Source organism: Rutilus rutilus (genome assembly GCF_951802725.1).
Source record: "Rutilus rutilus genome assembly, chromosome: 21".
Taxonomy (NCBI): domain Eukaryota; kingdom Metazoa; phylum Chordata; class Actinopteri; order Cypriniformes; family Leuciscidae; genus Rutilus; species Rutilus rutilus.
This window is the reverse complement of record NC_140226.1, coordinates 28,648,700-28,662,570: the sequence shown is the minus strand read 5'-3', so window position 1 is coordinate 28,662,570 and position 13,871 is coordinate 28,648,700. Positions and strand designations below refer to the sequence as shown.

General features: G+C 36.8%; 1 protein-coding gene across 2 annotated transcripts in view; it reads right to left on the bottom strand.

Annotated features, from left to right (window-relative positions):
- The window catches only part of ubr1 (ubiquitin protein ligase E3 component n-recognin 1), a 33,680-nt gene that overhangs the window by 16,542 nt on the left and 3,267 nt on the right, over positions 1–13,871 (bottom strand). Inside the window, exons 3-21 of one of the 2 annotated variants that reach the window (XM_084393534.1) lie at positions 13,699–13,777; positions 13,401–13,511; positions 10,635–10,762; positions 10,416–10,554; positions 10,268–10,330; positions 10,046–10,181; positions 8,723–8,830; positions 7,871–7,959; positions 7,628–7,726; positions 6,975–7,132; positions 6,786–6,885; positions 6,565–6,693; positions 5,028–5,208; positions 3,642–3,703; positions 3,440–3,550; positions 2,394–2,459; positions 2,174–2,275; positions 2,031–2,094; positions 1,729–1,853 (exon numbers count right to left, since the gene is read on the bottom strand). In XM_084393534.1, the coding sequence (XP_084249660.1) occupies positions 1,729–1,853; positions 2,031–2,094; positions 2,174–2,275; positions 2,394–2,459; positions 3,440–3,550; positions 3,642–3,703; positions 5,028–5,208; positions 6,565–6,693; positions 6,786–6,885; positions 6,975–7,132; positions 7,628–7,726; positions 7,871–7,959; positions 8,723–8,830; positions 10,046–10,181; positions 10,268–10,330; positions 10,416–10,554; positions 10,635–10,762; positions 13,401–13,511; positions 13,699–13,777 (2,050 nt within the window). The remainder of the gene's footprint in view (positions 1–1,728; positions 1,854–2,030; positions 2,095–2,173; positions 2,276–2,393; positions 2,460–3,439; positions 3,551–3,641; positions 3,704–5,027; positions 5,209–6,564; positions 6,694–6,785; positions 6,886–6,974; positions 7,133–7,627; positions 7,727–7,870; positions 7,960–8,722; positions 8,831–10,045; positions 10,182–10,267; positions 10,331–10,415; positions 10,555–10,634; positions 10,763–13,400; positions 13,512–13,698; positions 13,778–13,871) is intronic. The other variant, XM_084393535.1, reaches the window with a different exon arrangement.

The window sequence follows — 13,871 nt, the reverse complement described above, 5'->3', positions numbered from 1 at the left end:
TATTTTCTTTCTTTTTTTAAATCGAGGCGTTCTAAGAAAAAAAACAAGCATTTTCAAGGATGATTTTCAAAATTCAAGCATATTTCAAACCTTGAAAGCACAACAGTTAAAGCGAGACACTACAGGTGAATAGGGTCAAATTATTAACTAGCAGATATCACCATGAAACTTTCCCAGTTGATTACCTACATTAAGATGAGAAAAAAATGTATTACAAGTTTTCTGTAATTTAATGTTTAAATATGCAAATCAGGCAATATCTAATCAAATATGCACTAATTTGCATATATTTTAAAAAACGATATCTGAGTATTGGATAAAGCCAGGTTAAAATTTATTTTTTCATTGTGTTCACATATTAGATGGGAAAAAAATTACTAAATTATTAGTTGGAAATTACTAAATTATTAGTTAAATTATTTATGGATATCTACTTTTGTTATCCTGTAAATCAGAAAATACTGTCAATAGCCTTAAAAAAATGATTTTCGCCATGTTTTTGGGAATAAAATGTTATATAAATCAGGCTAGGAATAATATATTTACAAATCCCTCTGTAAATGTCTTCATAATATAACTAGGTACAAGACTGGAAAGTTTGGTGTATATAGGTGCTACTGAAGTGGAGATTTCGGACTTGGAGTATGAGAGAAAAGTCATTGTGAGAAAACGGGCTTTAAAGATTTTTCATCAGCCAATGAGATTGCGCATTCAGCCCTTTTACTTTCACGATTGGTTGCTGATAGAATGAAATGACCATATTTGGATCCGACAGGATTGTACACAAGAGAGAGAGCTTCCTAACGGTGCATGTGATGACAGGCTGACGGCAGAGATCGCGGAGCAGCATGTTGATTAAGAACGCAAACTTTTGTTGAATTTATGAGAAATCTACAGACGCAAACAGACAAAGTGTAATAAAATAAAGACCTAAATGTGTATTTGGGACTTTTTTTCAACACAAGTCTGAAAGAAGACATGTTATTGAAGACAAATATCCAAAAATCTCAAAATTGACCAGTAAAAAAAAACGATGTTTTTGCCTGCCGTGTCTCGCCTTAAAGCAAACATTTTCCAAATGTAATTTTTTTTTTTGCTTGAACCCTGTAAATGTTTTATCCGACAAGAACACGTGCATAAACTACGATGGAAACACATTTTTGGATGCGATTGGAAAACTGGACCAACCAGCGGACCAATTTCATTGCACAGCATCTCAAATATTGGGTTTGATCATTCTGAAACGCCTGAGCCAAAGTGTCTCATCAGAATGATTTGGTTTAATTCCTCCCCAGAAATGTCTCGCATGATTGCATTTCCCAACACCAGGCATCTGAACGCAAGATAGCATGACAGCGTATATTGTGTTTCGTCTGTCATCTATGATGTACAAAAAAAGAGCCACATTTTAAGTACAGATATTTTGCACCAATTTCCCAAAAAAAAAAAAAAAATTCTCTTGAACATATGGAATGGAAACTGAAATGTTAAGCGATATTCCATTTTTGCAACTTTGGATGGAAACTGCTATTGAACAGTTGTACTTTATATGAACTAACATTTAAACTGACATTAGTCTAATAAAAACTGTAACAATTGTTAAAGTTAGTTAATGCGTTAACTAATGGGAGCTTTTTGTAAAATGTTAGCAATAAATCAATACATAAATTAAAATAATACCATGAAATATATGCACTAAATACAGTATAAATGCACTAAATGTCTTACATTATCAGGCAGGCTTTTGACCAGGCTGCTATGAGCCATGGGTTCAATACAGAGCAGATGGATAACCTCCCTCATAGTCACGTCCTCCTTAGTCACATGACTTATTCCAGGTACGTACCGCTCACCTGCATATTTTGCATGTAAAATATTTATACATGAGGTAAAACAATAAAGGCAGTGTCTCCAATAAAACCATTTACATAAAACTGTCAACTGATAACACATCAACTAGAGACAGCAAACTGTAAAAATGTCCGTAACTAACTATGATGGGAATAAAAGGTCATGATATGAGATCTTACCAACAATGACGATTATCAGGTAGAGCATCTGCTCTGTTAACCTATTCCACTGTTTCAGTACTTCCTGTGTGATGAAAAGGCACAGAAACCAATCAAAATCAACAATTATTTATGAGAAAATTTTTTGATCTCAAATTACTCACCTGATCTTTACTGGAGCAGTTGCCGTTAAAAATATCGAAAAGTTCAAATCTCAAAAGAACAAGCATGAGGAAATGATTGGGGTCCATTTTGGAAGCAGCAATCTGTGGTTGGCCAGAAAATGTTATTAATATGAATATATTTTTTATTAATTTTATAATTATATATAAAAAATTAAATAAAATACATTTTATTTACACATTTATGATTTTATGCACATACCTGCAGCATCATAACATCCTTATCAAACATTTCATCCCTGCACTTTACATCCTGATAGTAATACACCTAACAACAGAGCCAACAAACATCAGCCAAAGTTAGAATACATAAATGACACAACACAACCAGTGTATTTAAAGGGGTTATATGAAGCTATTTCATTATTTTAGATTATTGGGAGTAATAGGATATGTTAAGATGCTTTAATGTTTAAAAAAGTATTATTTTTGACATACTGTACATTATTGCAGCTCCTCTATTTCTACAAAGCCCCTTCTTCCGAAAATCCTCAGTGCGCTCTGATTGGCCAGCTGACCTTGTGCGTTGTGATTGGCCAAACAGCTCAAGCATGTGTCGGAAATGTAACGCCCCTTTATCATAATCGCAAGCTTCAGCTTTAAGCAACTGTAAACACACAGTTAATAACGTCATCGATTTTACTGTATCTTTTCGGCCCCGAGATGATCAAGCCGGTCGATCGAAACCAACTTTGCAAGCATGATTTGAGCAGAATGTTTCACAGTGGATCTGGATCAGTGTTCTCTGTTAGATAGAATAAATCTCTTTGTAGGAGTCTATGAGCTTTATAACTTTGCAGATCGTATACATGCACAAACAGATACATTACACACTAAAGGAAATGGAAAACATTAATTAGCATCATATGACCCCTTTAAAATTTTACATAGTGTGTGTTTTTTGTCCTTTTCACTTCTCAAATATACAATACATACGTTCATGTATATTTTCGTACAATACAATATCGACTGCATCAAAAATCATTAAGAGCCATTTCACACCACATCCAAAATTTACAAGATGTTAAAATGAAACTACAGATGTGTTTGAAATATCATCAATATCGGTTGATGATCCGACAGTTTTTATTTGGAGACTTTGTTATGTTCAGATTTTGAACATGTTATTCAGGTTTTTCAGAGAATTGAACTATTGTGCTTACAAATATTGTCTACTTTGATGTTTTTAGTGACATCTGATGTGTGACCAATCTTTAAAAAATGTTTTGGAATTAGTGTGGCCCTCACCTGGCTGACGAGTGACAGGCCGTTTCTGCGCCACATATCGGCACCGACCTGAGCCGCCAACACAACACAGCGCAGGGGCTGATCCGCTAGCTCAGTGAAGTTCAGCTGCACCTGAAACACACACACACACACACACCTATAAACCACAGTACTAGAACTTCACACGTTACAGGTTCATTTTATTCATGAATGCTACACTCACAGGATCCACAAAGTCAGGGAGGTACTGGATTGCTCCAGTCTGGCACAGCAGCACATATAGACCTGAGAGCAGATTCAGACTGGGGTTAGATAACAGCCAGAGATTACTGAAGTAACAAAAAAAATGATCAATGAGTTCAAATAATATATGGAAATACACTACCATTCAAAAGTTTGGGGTCTCTACATTTTTGTTGTTGTTTTTTTATTTTAAAATAAACGGATTATTTTATTTAGCAAGTATGCATTAAATTGATCAAAAGTGACAGTAAAGCCTTAAAAATAAATAAATGAAAGATTTTACAAAAAGATTTCTAAATATTTCTATATTAAAGGTATAGTGGAGGATCTTTCCGAATTTTAGATAAGACCCGCCCTCTCCACTTTTTGAATAAGTTTGATTGATTCACCAGAATGATTGACAATTAGGAGGACCAATAGTATAGGTGATCCACCCGGAAATAAAAAATCCTCCATTATACCTTTAAATAAATGGTGTTCTTTTAAACTTTCTATTCAATAAAGAATGTTGAATATACATCTAAAAAATATTTAGCGGCACAACTATTCCCAACACTGATAATAATAAGAAATGTTTCTTGAGCACAAAATCAGCATATCAGAATGATTTCTGAAGGATCATGTGACGCTAAACACTGGAGTAATGATGCTGAAAATTCAGATTTACCATCACAGGAATACATTATTACAATTAAAATGACTATTTTCTATTTTAATATATTTTAAATTAAACATTTAAAAAAAAACTGCTATTTTAAATTGTAATTATATTTCACAATATGACTGTTTATCAAATAAATACAGCCCTGCTGAGCATAAGAAACTTTAAACAATCTTACTGACCTCAAACTTTTGAATGGTAGTAAATGGTAGTTAAATCAGAGTCAAATTATATTTTAGCTGTACTACATTTACTTTTATATATTAGTGTGCATACATAGAATATATAAACAAATTTGAATATATATATATATATTTTATATATATATAAAAAACAAAATCTATTAAAAGCATGTCATAAAATCTAATTAATGAAAACAGATTATTGTTTTAGTTTTGTTTTTTAAAAGGAATGCAGCCAAACAGGCTTTTGGAGCTCACGGCACAGTCATACATGTCCACAGATGTTCTGCCAAAATAGTTTGGACCAATGTAACAAGGAACAAGGAACAATGTAAAATAAAAGAATGTTGGCAGAAAAAAATATGGGTTGCATTGAAAAATAGTAAATGATCTCTTTCACGCAAGAACACTGCAATTTTTGAAGAAACCGCAGACATGACTTCCTGTGTCATTTCAAAACATCACCAGCGAGAAACCCCGCAAATTCTGACTTCTGATGCAGAAATTCAACAATTCTGCTAACCGGCCAGTAGTCTGGAGATGGGCAGGTGGATGGAGACGGGCTCCTGGGAGACTTTGTATGGCCGCGAGTGGAGGATCTGCTTGCACATGTAGCTGTCCGCTGGCTCGCTGCGGAACGGCTGGTTGGTGCAGGACATCAGAGCTCTGTGACACTCCTGAAACGCCAACAGCAGAACCCGCTCCTGTGGGTAAAGAACACACACGCCCATGTTTTATGGGGACTTTCCATAGACATAATGATTTGTATACTGTAAAAACTGTATTCAATCTCCTAAACACAACCCTCACAAAATCTTTCGGTATTTTTTCATTTTCAAAAAACATAATTTAGAATGATTTATAAGCTGTTTTCCTCATGTGGACCAAAAATGTCAAAGATGTATAGTATTGCAGTCCTTGCGGGGACATTTTTGTCCCCACAACGTAAGGTTTACCAAGGCCACACACAAACACGCACACGTCCACACAGTGTCACATTTTCAGGTAATTCATTAACTAGTGGATAAACAATTTGTAAGATAATCAGTCAAGCAATAGTAAGGCTTGAGAATTCAAGCACTTGGTCTCAGCATTACAGCGAGTCAATCGGTGACCCGAAGTTGATTTTTACATGATTGATTCTTTCCATGAGTATGATTATAAAACATAATTGATGGTAATAAAGCACAATCTGTTTTACCATAGTGTTTTTTGTAACTGAGCAAAGTAGAAATAGTTTGACTTGACGATTGCACTCACATTGTACTTTGCAGCTGGTGGCACACAGTGAAATATTTGAAAATATTTGTCAATTATGAGTGAATGTGCTGAAGACCATCCGCACTTCCTTTGTTGGCCGTAGAGTCTGAAGTGATTAACAGTTTGGATTTTCATTATGTCAATTACCAGTTTGCATTGCAATGTCAAAATCTAGAGAGAAACCTTGCCTGATTTTGGTGGGCAACTGGTTGTGATTGGCTTGACATATTTGACTTTCTTTTTTTCAATATGAAACTGTCCAGATGGTTAGGTATATTTTATTTAAATGTATGTTATCTTGAAATGGACGGTTATTATATCTGTAACAGGTCACTAGCTCTTACATTTACAACAAGCTAAAACTTTTTCAAATAAATCCTCTTTTATTTATCAAAGAATCCTAAAATTTATTAGTTTCCTCTTTCAAAAACCTTACAAATATTATTGACCCCAAAGTTTTGAATGGTAGTTAAATCAGAGTCAAATTATATTTTAGCTGTTCTACATTTACTTTTATACATTAGTGTGCATACGTACTGTACACGTTAGAATATATAAACAAATTTGAATATATACAGGCTTTTGGAGCTCACAGCACAGTCATACATGTCTGCAGATGTTCTGCCAAAATAGTTTTAAAGGAACAATGTAAAATAGTTTTAATTGGTAGTGTATTTATTTCATATATTCATACTACGTAATCATGTTACATACAATATTCCCTATCATCAATTACTTGTATATATCTTATCCTAAAAAGCAGCACAGAAAAGCAAGATCTCTGACAAGCCGTGACTCACGTCAGATGAACACCAGTCCTGAAACATGGCAAGAATGTGGCGTAGCTGCATCTGGAGGGTAAAACCCGCCTCCCACTCCGGCTCCACTTCTACATGCTGACCAAACTGCCTCTTCACCTCCTCCATCCCCTGTCACCAAAGAATGAGATTCAATTAAGCTACAGATCTAACCAAACCACAGACTTTCAGGCACATAACCTTTAGATGGGAGAAAGCATCACCTGCATACAGCAAAGGAAGCGGAGAAAGACGCAGAAACCTTCGAGGAACTTCACCCTCATCGCCTCCGTCCACACAGAGGGCTTACTGATTAGAATGTACCTGATGACGTCAAAATCTGAATTGAGCCAGCTGATCAAAATAAAACAGAGCTGTTATTATGTTCCGTAATTCAAGGGTTGTGTGTAGACCTGAGGTCATGGAAGATAACTTGAACCCGGAAGAACTTGTCGGGGTTGTGGCCTTGGAAGTGGAAGCGGTGGTTGCTGTCCAGATGTTCCCGCATCATCTCCATTACAGTGTCTATAATGACCTTGATGACGTTGCCCTCCTCAATCAACTGCCTGGCCTGAAAAAAAGACGACACCGTTAAATGCCTTCAACCTTTAAATAGAGTTAAATGAATGTTCTTTCATTTACTTACAGCACTCTCTTAAAAACAGAGGGTTATTATTAGCATGAACGGTTCCATGACAAACCTTTATCTTTTTCAATGCACAAAAGGTTCTTTATAGTGAAAAATATGCTTATAATATACATAATTTAATATGTATAATGGTCCATACAACTTGTGTGCAATAGTTGAACAAGAACAAGATCTGCCTGATTTCTGATCAGACTGCATTCTCACATTCTGTATGCTAACACATACAAAATTGAGTTTCCTTGTAATTACTACAGAACTACTATGTTAATTATGTAGACTTCTTGTAACTATATTTAATTACATTTTAATTGCATTTATGAGTTGACGCAATAAAGACAATGGATCTCTGGATACAGAAAAACACTGCACATTTTAGACACACGACTGCTGTAATTTTCCGACAGACGTTCATCATACCAGCGTGGGAACAGTGTAGATTTGCACAGACAAGGCTGTGATGGAGATGTTCCTCTGATGGTCATCACTGATGAAGTCTTCCTGAAGCTGCTTGTAGTGCTGAAACACGATGTACACACGTTAGACCTCAGATCTCAGCTGTTTTTGCTAATGCCAAGCATGTGACAAGTGTAAAACAACATACTACAATATTACTTAAACATTCAAATATATGTGAAATGATATGCAGATGCAAAATGATACCTCTGTGAATTTCATGGCAAACTGCTTCTTGTATTCGGTGTCCATCAGTAAACTAGTGAAAATTAACTCATGGACGACCTTGCGGGCTCCTGAGGAGAGTAAAAAAAAGAAAGAAAAAGATTTAGAGACAGTACCAAGAAGATCTAACCAGATTTTAAATGTTTTCAAGCTACTGAACGTGCATAACTTAATTGAAGAGTAGGGCTGTCACGATTCCAGATTTTTCACTACATGATTATCATGGCCAAAAGAATTCACAATAATGATCATTATTATAGATTATATAAATATAGAAATATTTAAAATAATAATAATAATAATAATGCTATCGGTCAAATTCATCCTTCTTGTGAAGAATCACACAACTGCATTCAAAAGGAACAATTACACTTAATGGAAACCAGTTTGAAATAACTTCCTTCTGTGAATTGATGTGGCTTCTTATCACAGAATGAGGCAGAAATTATATTATTTTATAGTATTCTATATGGACATAAAGGCTATGTCAATTGGCACTGCATTATAAATATACATTATCTTTATGAAAATACTCGAGATGGCTTGAATAACACAGATAAACCATTTACTGTGGCAATGGTGTGTTAATTCTCTTCATGTTTGATCAGTCAAAATGTCTCTATATCTGCATTTCGTTCAGCTACAGGATGTCTTTGTCCATTCACGTGTCAAATCATCATATGTGTACTATTCATTTTAAATATTACTGTTATCGCCAATACCAGCATTTTGGGACAACCCTTATTAACATAACGATATTTCGTTTTTTAAATATCAGGATTATCATCAATACAGTATATCGTGCTACCCCGTTATAGAGATTGCAATATTTACCTTTATAAAGTTTGGCATCATGCAGCATGAGTCGACTGATCAAGCAGAGTTTATCGTTTTCTGCGGCCGGCTCCAAAGCCACCTGGCAGAACACCTCCCTGAGGCCAACTACAGAACCAACGACAAGGACAAAACCTCAACATGTTTTATAAAAATAAGCAACATAAAAGCCGGTCTCAAAACCCTGGTAACATTTCTTTTAAGGAAAAAATATATATTAAAATGTATAAATAGATACAGATTATTGTTATACAGTACCGGTCAAAAGTTTGGAAACATTACTATTTTTAATGTTTTTGAAAGAAGTCTCTTATGCTCATCAAGCCTGCATTTATTTGATCAAAAATACAGAAAAAAAATATTATGTGAAAATATTGTGAAATATTATTAATTTAAAAATAATGGTTTTCTATTTTAATATACTTCAATAAAGAATTTATTTCTGTGATGCAAAGCTAAATTTTCAGCATCATTACTCCAGTCTTCAGTCACATGATCCTTCAGAAATCATTCTAATATGCTGATTTGATACTCAGTCATAATCAGCATTGGTTGTGCTGCTTAATATTTTCTAATAACCTGCGATACATTTTTTCAGGATTCTCTGATGAATAAAAAGTTAAAAAAGAACAGCACTTATTTAAAATAGAAAAGAATAGCAAAGATTTATAAATGTTAGAAAAAATGCAACAATTCTTTTAAACTTTTTATTCTTCAATGAATCCTGAAAATTATTTCTGACAGATCATGTGATACTGAAGACCGAAGAGTAATGAAGGCACTAATGACACTTAAGAGTAATGGCTGATGAAAACTCAGCTTTGCATCACAGATATAAATTATATTTTAAAGTATATTAGGAATTCCTCCATTATACACACACAAACAAAGATCCGAGACGCGGTTCTGACACCTGTACCGAACTGGGATGGCCAAATCGCGACTATGTAGAGAAAAAAACGACTGTATGCTTGAGAATTCTGTCCTTTTTAGGGTCGCATCTTGTGACGCCAAGTCATGTTGTTGTTTCGTTTACATGTCTTTAGTCCATGTTGTGTTCATATTTCAGTCGAACTGCACCAGGGTTCATTTGGTGTGCACCAACTGCACTATCAGAGCAATCGCACCAGAGTGTGCCAAGTGTGAACACACCCCTCAGAAGGGCTGAATCGATGTTTGCACTATAGATTCAGAAGGGCTTACTACAGCCATGAAACGGATGCCGTGTAAATGTAACTGTTGTGAACAGTATTATATCGATCTAAAAATGGAAGAGTTATAAACAAGAACCAGTCCTTAGTTCACGAGTCCTAAATGGTCTACCTGAGTAGCCAATGATCTTCTGGAACCATGCGCCGAGTCTGAGGGCGAAGGTCTGATGGGCCATAACAGCAGTGTGAAGAATCTCCACCCGCAAAGGTCTCTGGATAATGTGCTCTGAGTTACGCTGCACAGGAAACTCAAATGCGAGTTAACAAATTTGAAATAGTCGTTACATCTACAAACAACCAAATGAGTGTATATAGAGTGTACAAGTATGTTTACCTTGATATTATCCCTGGCGTCTTGACAGGATCTGAGGGTACCTCTCTTCACTGCTTTCCGCCCCTGACATCATAATAACGGCACTATTGAAAAGTCTGTGCATTGACAACGTAAGAGCATGTGGAAAGTGGATGCTAAGTAAACTCACTTCCTTGTCAATGAGTGCAGTGTAGATTTGAGCCTGATTCTGGTCACAGGCGATTGCTCGCTGAAGTGTGTAGATGACGTGGTCATATGAGTGATGTTCATCGTTGTAGAGCACACAGAAGTAGGTGTCTTCTTTCACTCTAAACACAATATTAAATAACATTAACCTTTAACCTTTTTTTTTTTTGCTGAAGGTGGAGCACGTAACTGCATATCTCACTTTGGCTTCAGCTCTTCTGATAGTTCATTGTTCTCTTCCCAAACCAGCATGTCTGCCGTGTACCGCAGCAACAGGTGGAACAGCGTCTGAGCCCTTCCTTGAAGACCTGGATCCATCACACACTCATCCTGTGACACACATGACGGCAACAGTCACTGAGAGTCCTTTCGTTTTTAGTTGTTCACAGAATGGTTAAACTTTTTGTATACAATTGGTTTTCTTCTCACCTACAAAAATCTATTACCGTATTGTTCCAAATATAAGACGACCCTGATTATAAGATGAGGAAGAAAATGCTTTTATTTAAAATAATTTTTGATAACCTTTTAGTTTAAGGTTCACGCGATTACTAGTTGTTATTAGCACGCATATTACCAGGATATTGGCTGTTTATCAGTACTTATAAAGCACATATTAATGCCTTATTTTGCATGACCATATTCTACATCCCTTAAAGGAGCACGCTGACTTTTTGGGACTTTAGCTTATTCACCGTATCCCCCAAGTCCACACATACCCTTTTCATCTCCGTGCGTGCCGTAACTCTGTCTGACGCACCCACCGCTAGCCTAGCTTAGCACAAAGACTGGAGGTAAATGGCTCCAGCTAGCATACTGCTCCCAATCAGTGACAAAATAACGCCAACATTTTCCTATTTACATGTTGTGATTTGTATAGTCACAGCGTGTACAAATAACAAGGTCACATGAGACACAGCCATCTTCTAACCGTATGCATACTGGGAACTAGGGCTGCACGATTTGGGGAAAATGTCATATTGCGATAAATGAGGTTAATATTGCGATATGCGATATACGATATAATAAACAAATGGTTTCATGACTTGCTTGGTTCTCAAGGAAAATAAATGCACACACAGATTAGTGATAATCTGCCTAAAGAAAAAAAGTTCTTTAGTCAAGAGCAGTGAGTGTTTTTCTCTGTTCCCTTTGTTCTTTGATTAACTTTAGCGACAGATATAATTAGTGGCTACTGTGTACTGTCCCTTTAAGACCAGCCGCTGCTGTCAGAGATGCGGATCTCACACGCGCAGAACTGTATTCTGGCATGCTGTTTTGTGCGCATGCACGATATTAGCGCGAGTCTTTCTGTGTGTCACAGTCAGGACATTCACAGGCAGCGCGTTCATTTTGGCATACATGTGTGTTGTTCGTTCTACCGCGAAAGAGAACTTGATACTGGCGCGCGTCTATCTGTGGGTCGTGTGAATGTGTGTGTGTGTCAGGAGGACATTCACTGACAGCGCGTTTTATGTACATTAAAAGCATTAGCATGTCAAAAACACAGGTGTTTGATCGCATCACCTATCTGATGCAGGGGATGTGAAAAAAAAATTCCTTAACTCGATCACATAGCGCTGAAAAGACAGCAGTTTCTCCCTAAAGTCAGAGGGCAAGCGCTGAGCAAGACTAAATCATTCTTACGCCGCATCAAACCGGCCGGCTCAAAGAAACTGACAGGCAAGTGTGTCAGTACGTAGCCGAAATAAGAAATGAGTTGCCTCGCTGGCGGGTATGTTCAGGTCTTTGGCGAAGTCCAGTGCCTTCAGTTGGATAACGGCTCTGGTTATAGGCAGACCCTCATTTCCTTTTTTCAGCTACGTACTGACACCCTTGCCTGTCAATTTGATGAAAATGAGAATTTCAGAGCTCGAGTGGATGAGAAGATTTTCAGTGAATGATTTAAACTGTGGCCTTTGTCTCACATGACCTTAGTAGATTTGAAATACAGTGCACGAGACGAGTCATGTGGACTACTTTGATGATGCCTTTATTTTTGTTTATGGACCTTGATAGCGCTAGTCCCCATTCACTTTCACGGTGTGGAAAAGAACAGCTTGGGAATTCTGCTAAGTACTGGGACAGCAGGCTCACAGAGGGAAGATCACAAAAATAACATCACTGTTGTTTATTCTCATTTGTATATTTGTCTGATATCTGGCAAGAAGTCGAGCTCCCAGAGGCCTTACTGCAGTAACCTTCCAAACATCCTCAATTTTCTGAACACCACCAGAACATCACAATCTGTAACATCTCCTAAAAGCCAGTCACTCCATTAAAAGAGTTCAGGTACCGAAAGTGCTCATAAATTGACTGTGCATGGCAGACACTTTGAGCAGGATATGATGCTTGTTGTTTTGGTTTAATGCTAATCTGTCATGTTCATTATGTGCATGTTTAGATCTCGCCTGAGGGTGTCAAAGACAAAAAGCCACCTGCTGTTTTCCGACAAAGGTGAGTATGTGGTGAGTGAGTGTGGATCTAGACCCTGATCTGATCACGGCGGATCTATTGAATTATCTGACCACTGAAACAGACCATCTGCTTTCCAGGCCAAAATCCAGGCACACAGCTAGAAATCTGCCATGATTACATCCCATGTCAGTACAACCTAGCTTTTGATGGAATACTGGGATTTATACCCTTAAACACCAAGTCTATTACTTTCATTCTAACACATTTGTTTGCTTGTACAACAAACCCTCTCACGAAAGACTTTACTTGTTCTTCTACCCCTGTAGTCTGTTTGTTTTTTCCAGCTGGTTTTGCATCACAGCCGATCACAGCGTGTCACTTTCCCACACACTCCGTTTTCCCACAGAGGGAGGGAGGGCTGGGGGTTAGCGAACGCAGGGGCAGAACAGCTCCTCTGACCTCAAGGCAGGAAGTTAGTTCAACAATACTGTTCACGGTAAAAGTCTACAACAATCGTTACACCGATAAGCTTCAGGAGAATGAACTGTACCGTTTCCATAGCAACTGAAGTGCCAGGGTCGTGTTGAGAGCAGCAGGGTCCGGTCTTCCAAGCCTCCAGGTCTCCACAATCGCAAAAACCTCCTCCTGCTGAGGCATGCATCTGCGGTCGCAACGTAAATAATTATAATTATAATAACAAATACATCATATAATATAATATATAAGAATAAAAAATAAAAAAATTTATGTAATTACATTTTTTTTAAAAACTATATCATAAACATTAAAGGTAAAAAAAATAAAATAATAATAATAATAATGAAGATGATGATGATGAGTGCACGTACCTTGTAGCGATGACTTTTGTGCACACTCTTCTGGAAGCATTCTATGCAGAGTACACAGGTGGGATCTATTGCACAGTCCCTGGAGATACATATAAGGATGATTCAAGGCAAGGAAAGCAATAGTGTCGAATGCAACCCATACATTGAACAGGGCTCCTCACAATCTCAATAAA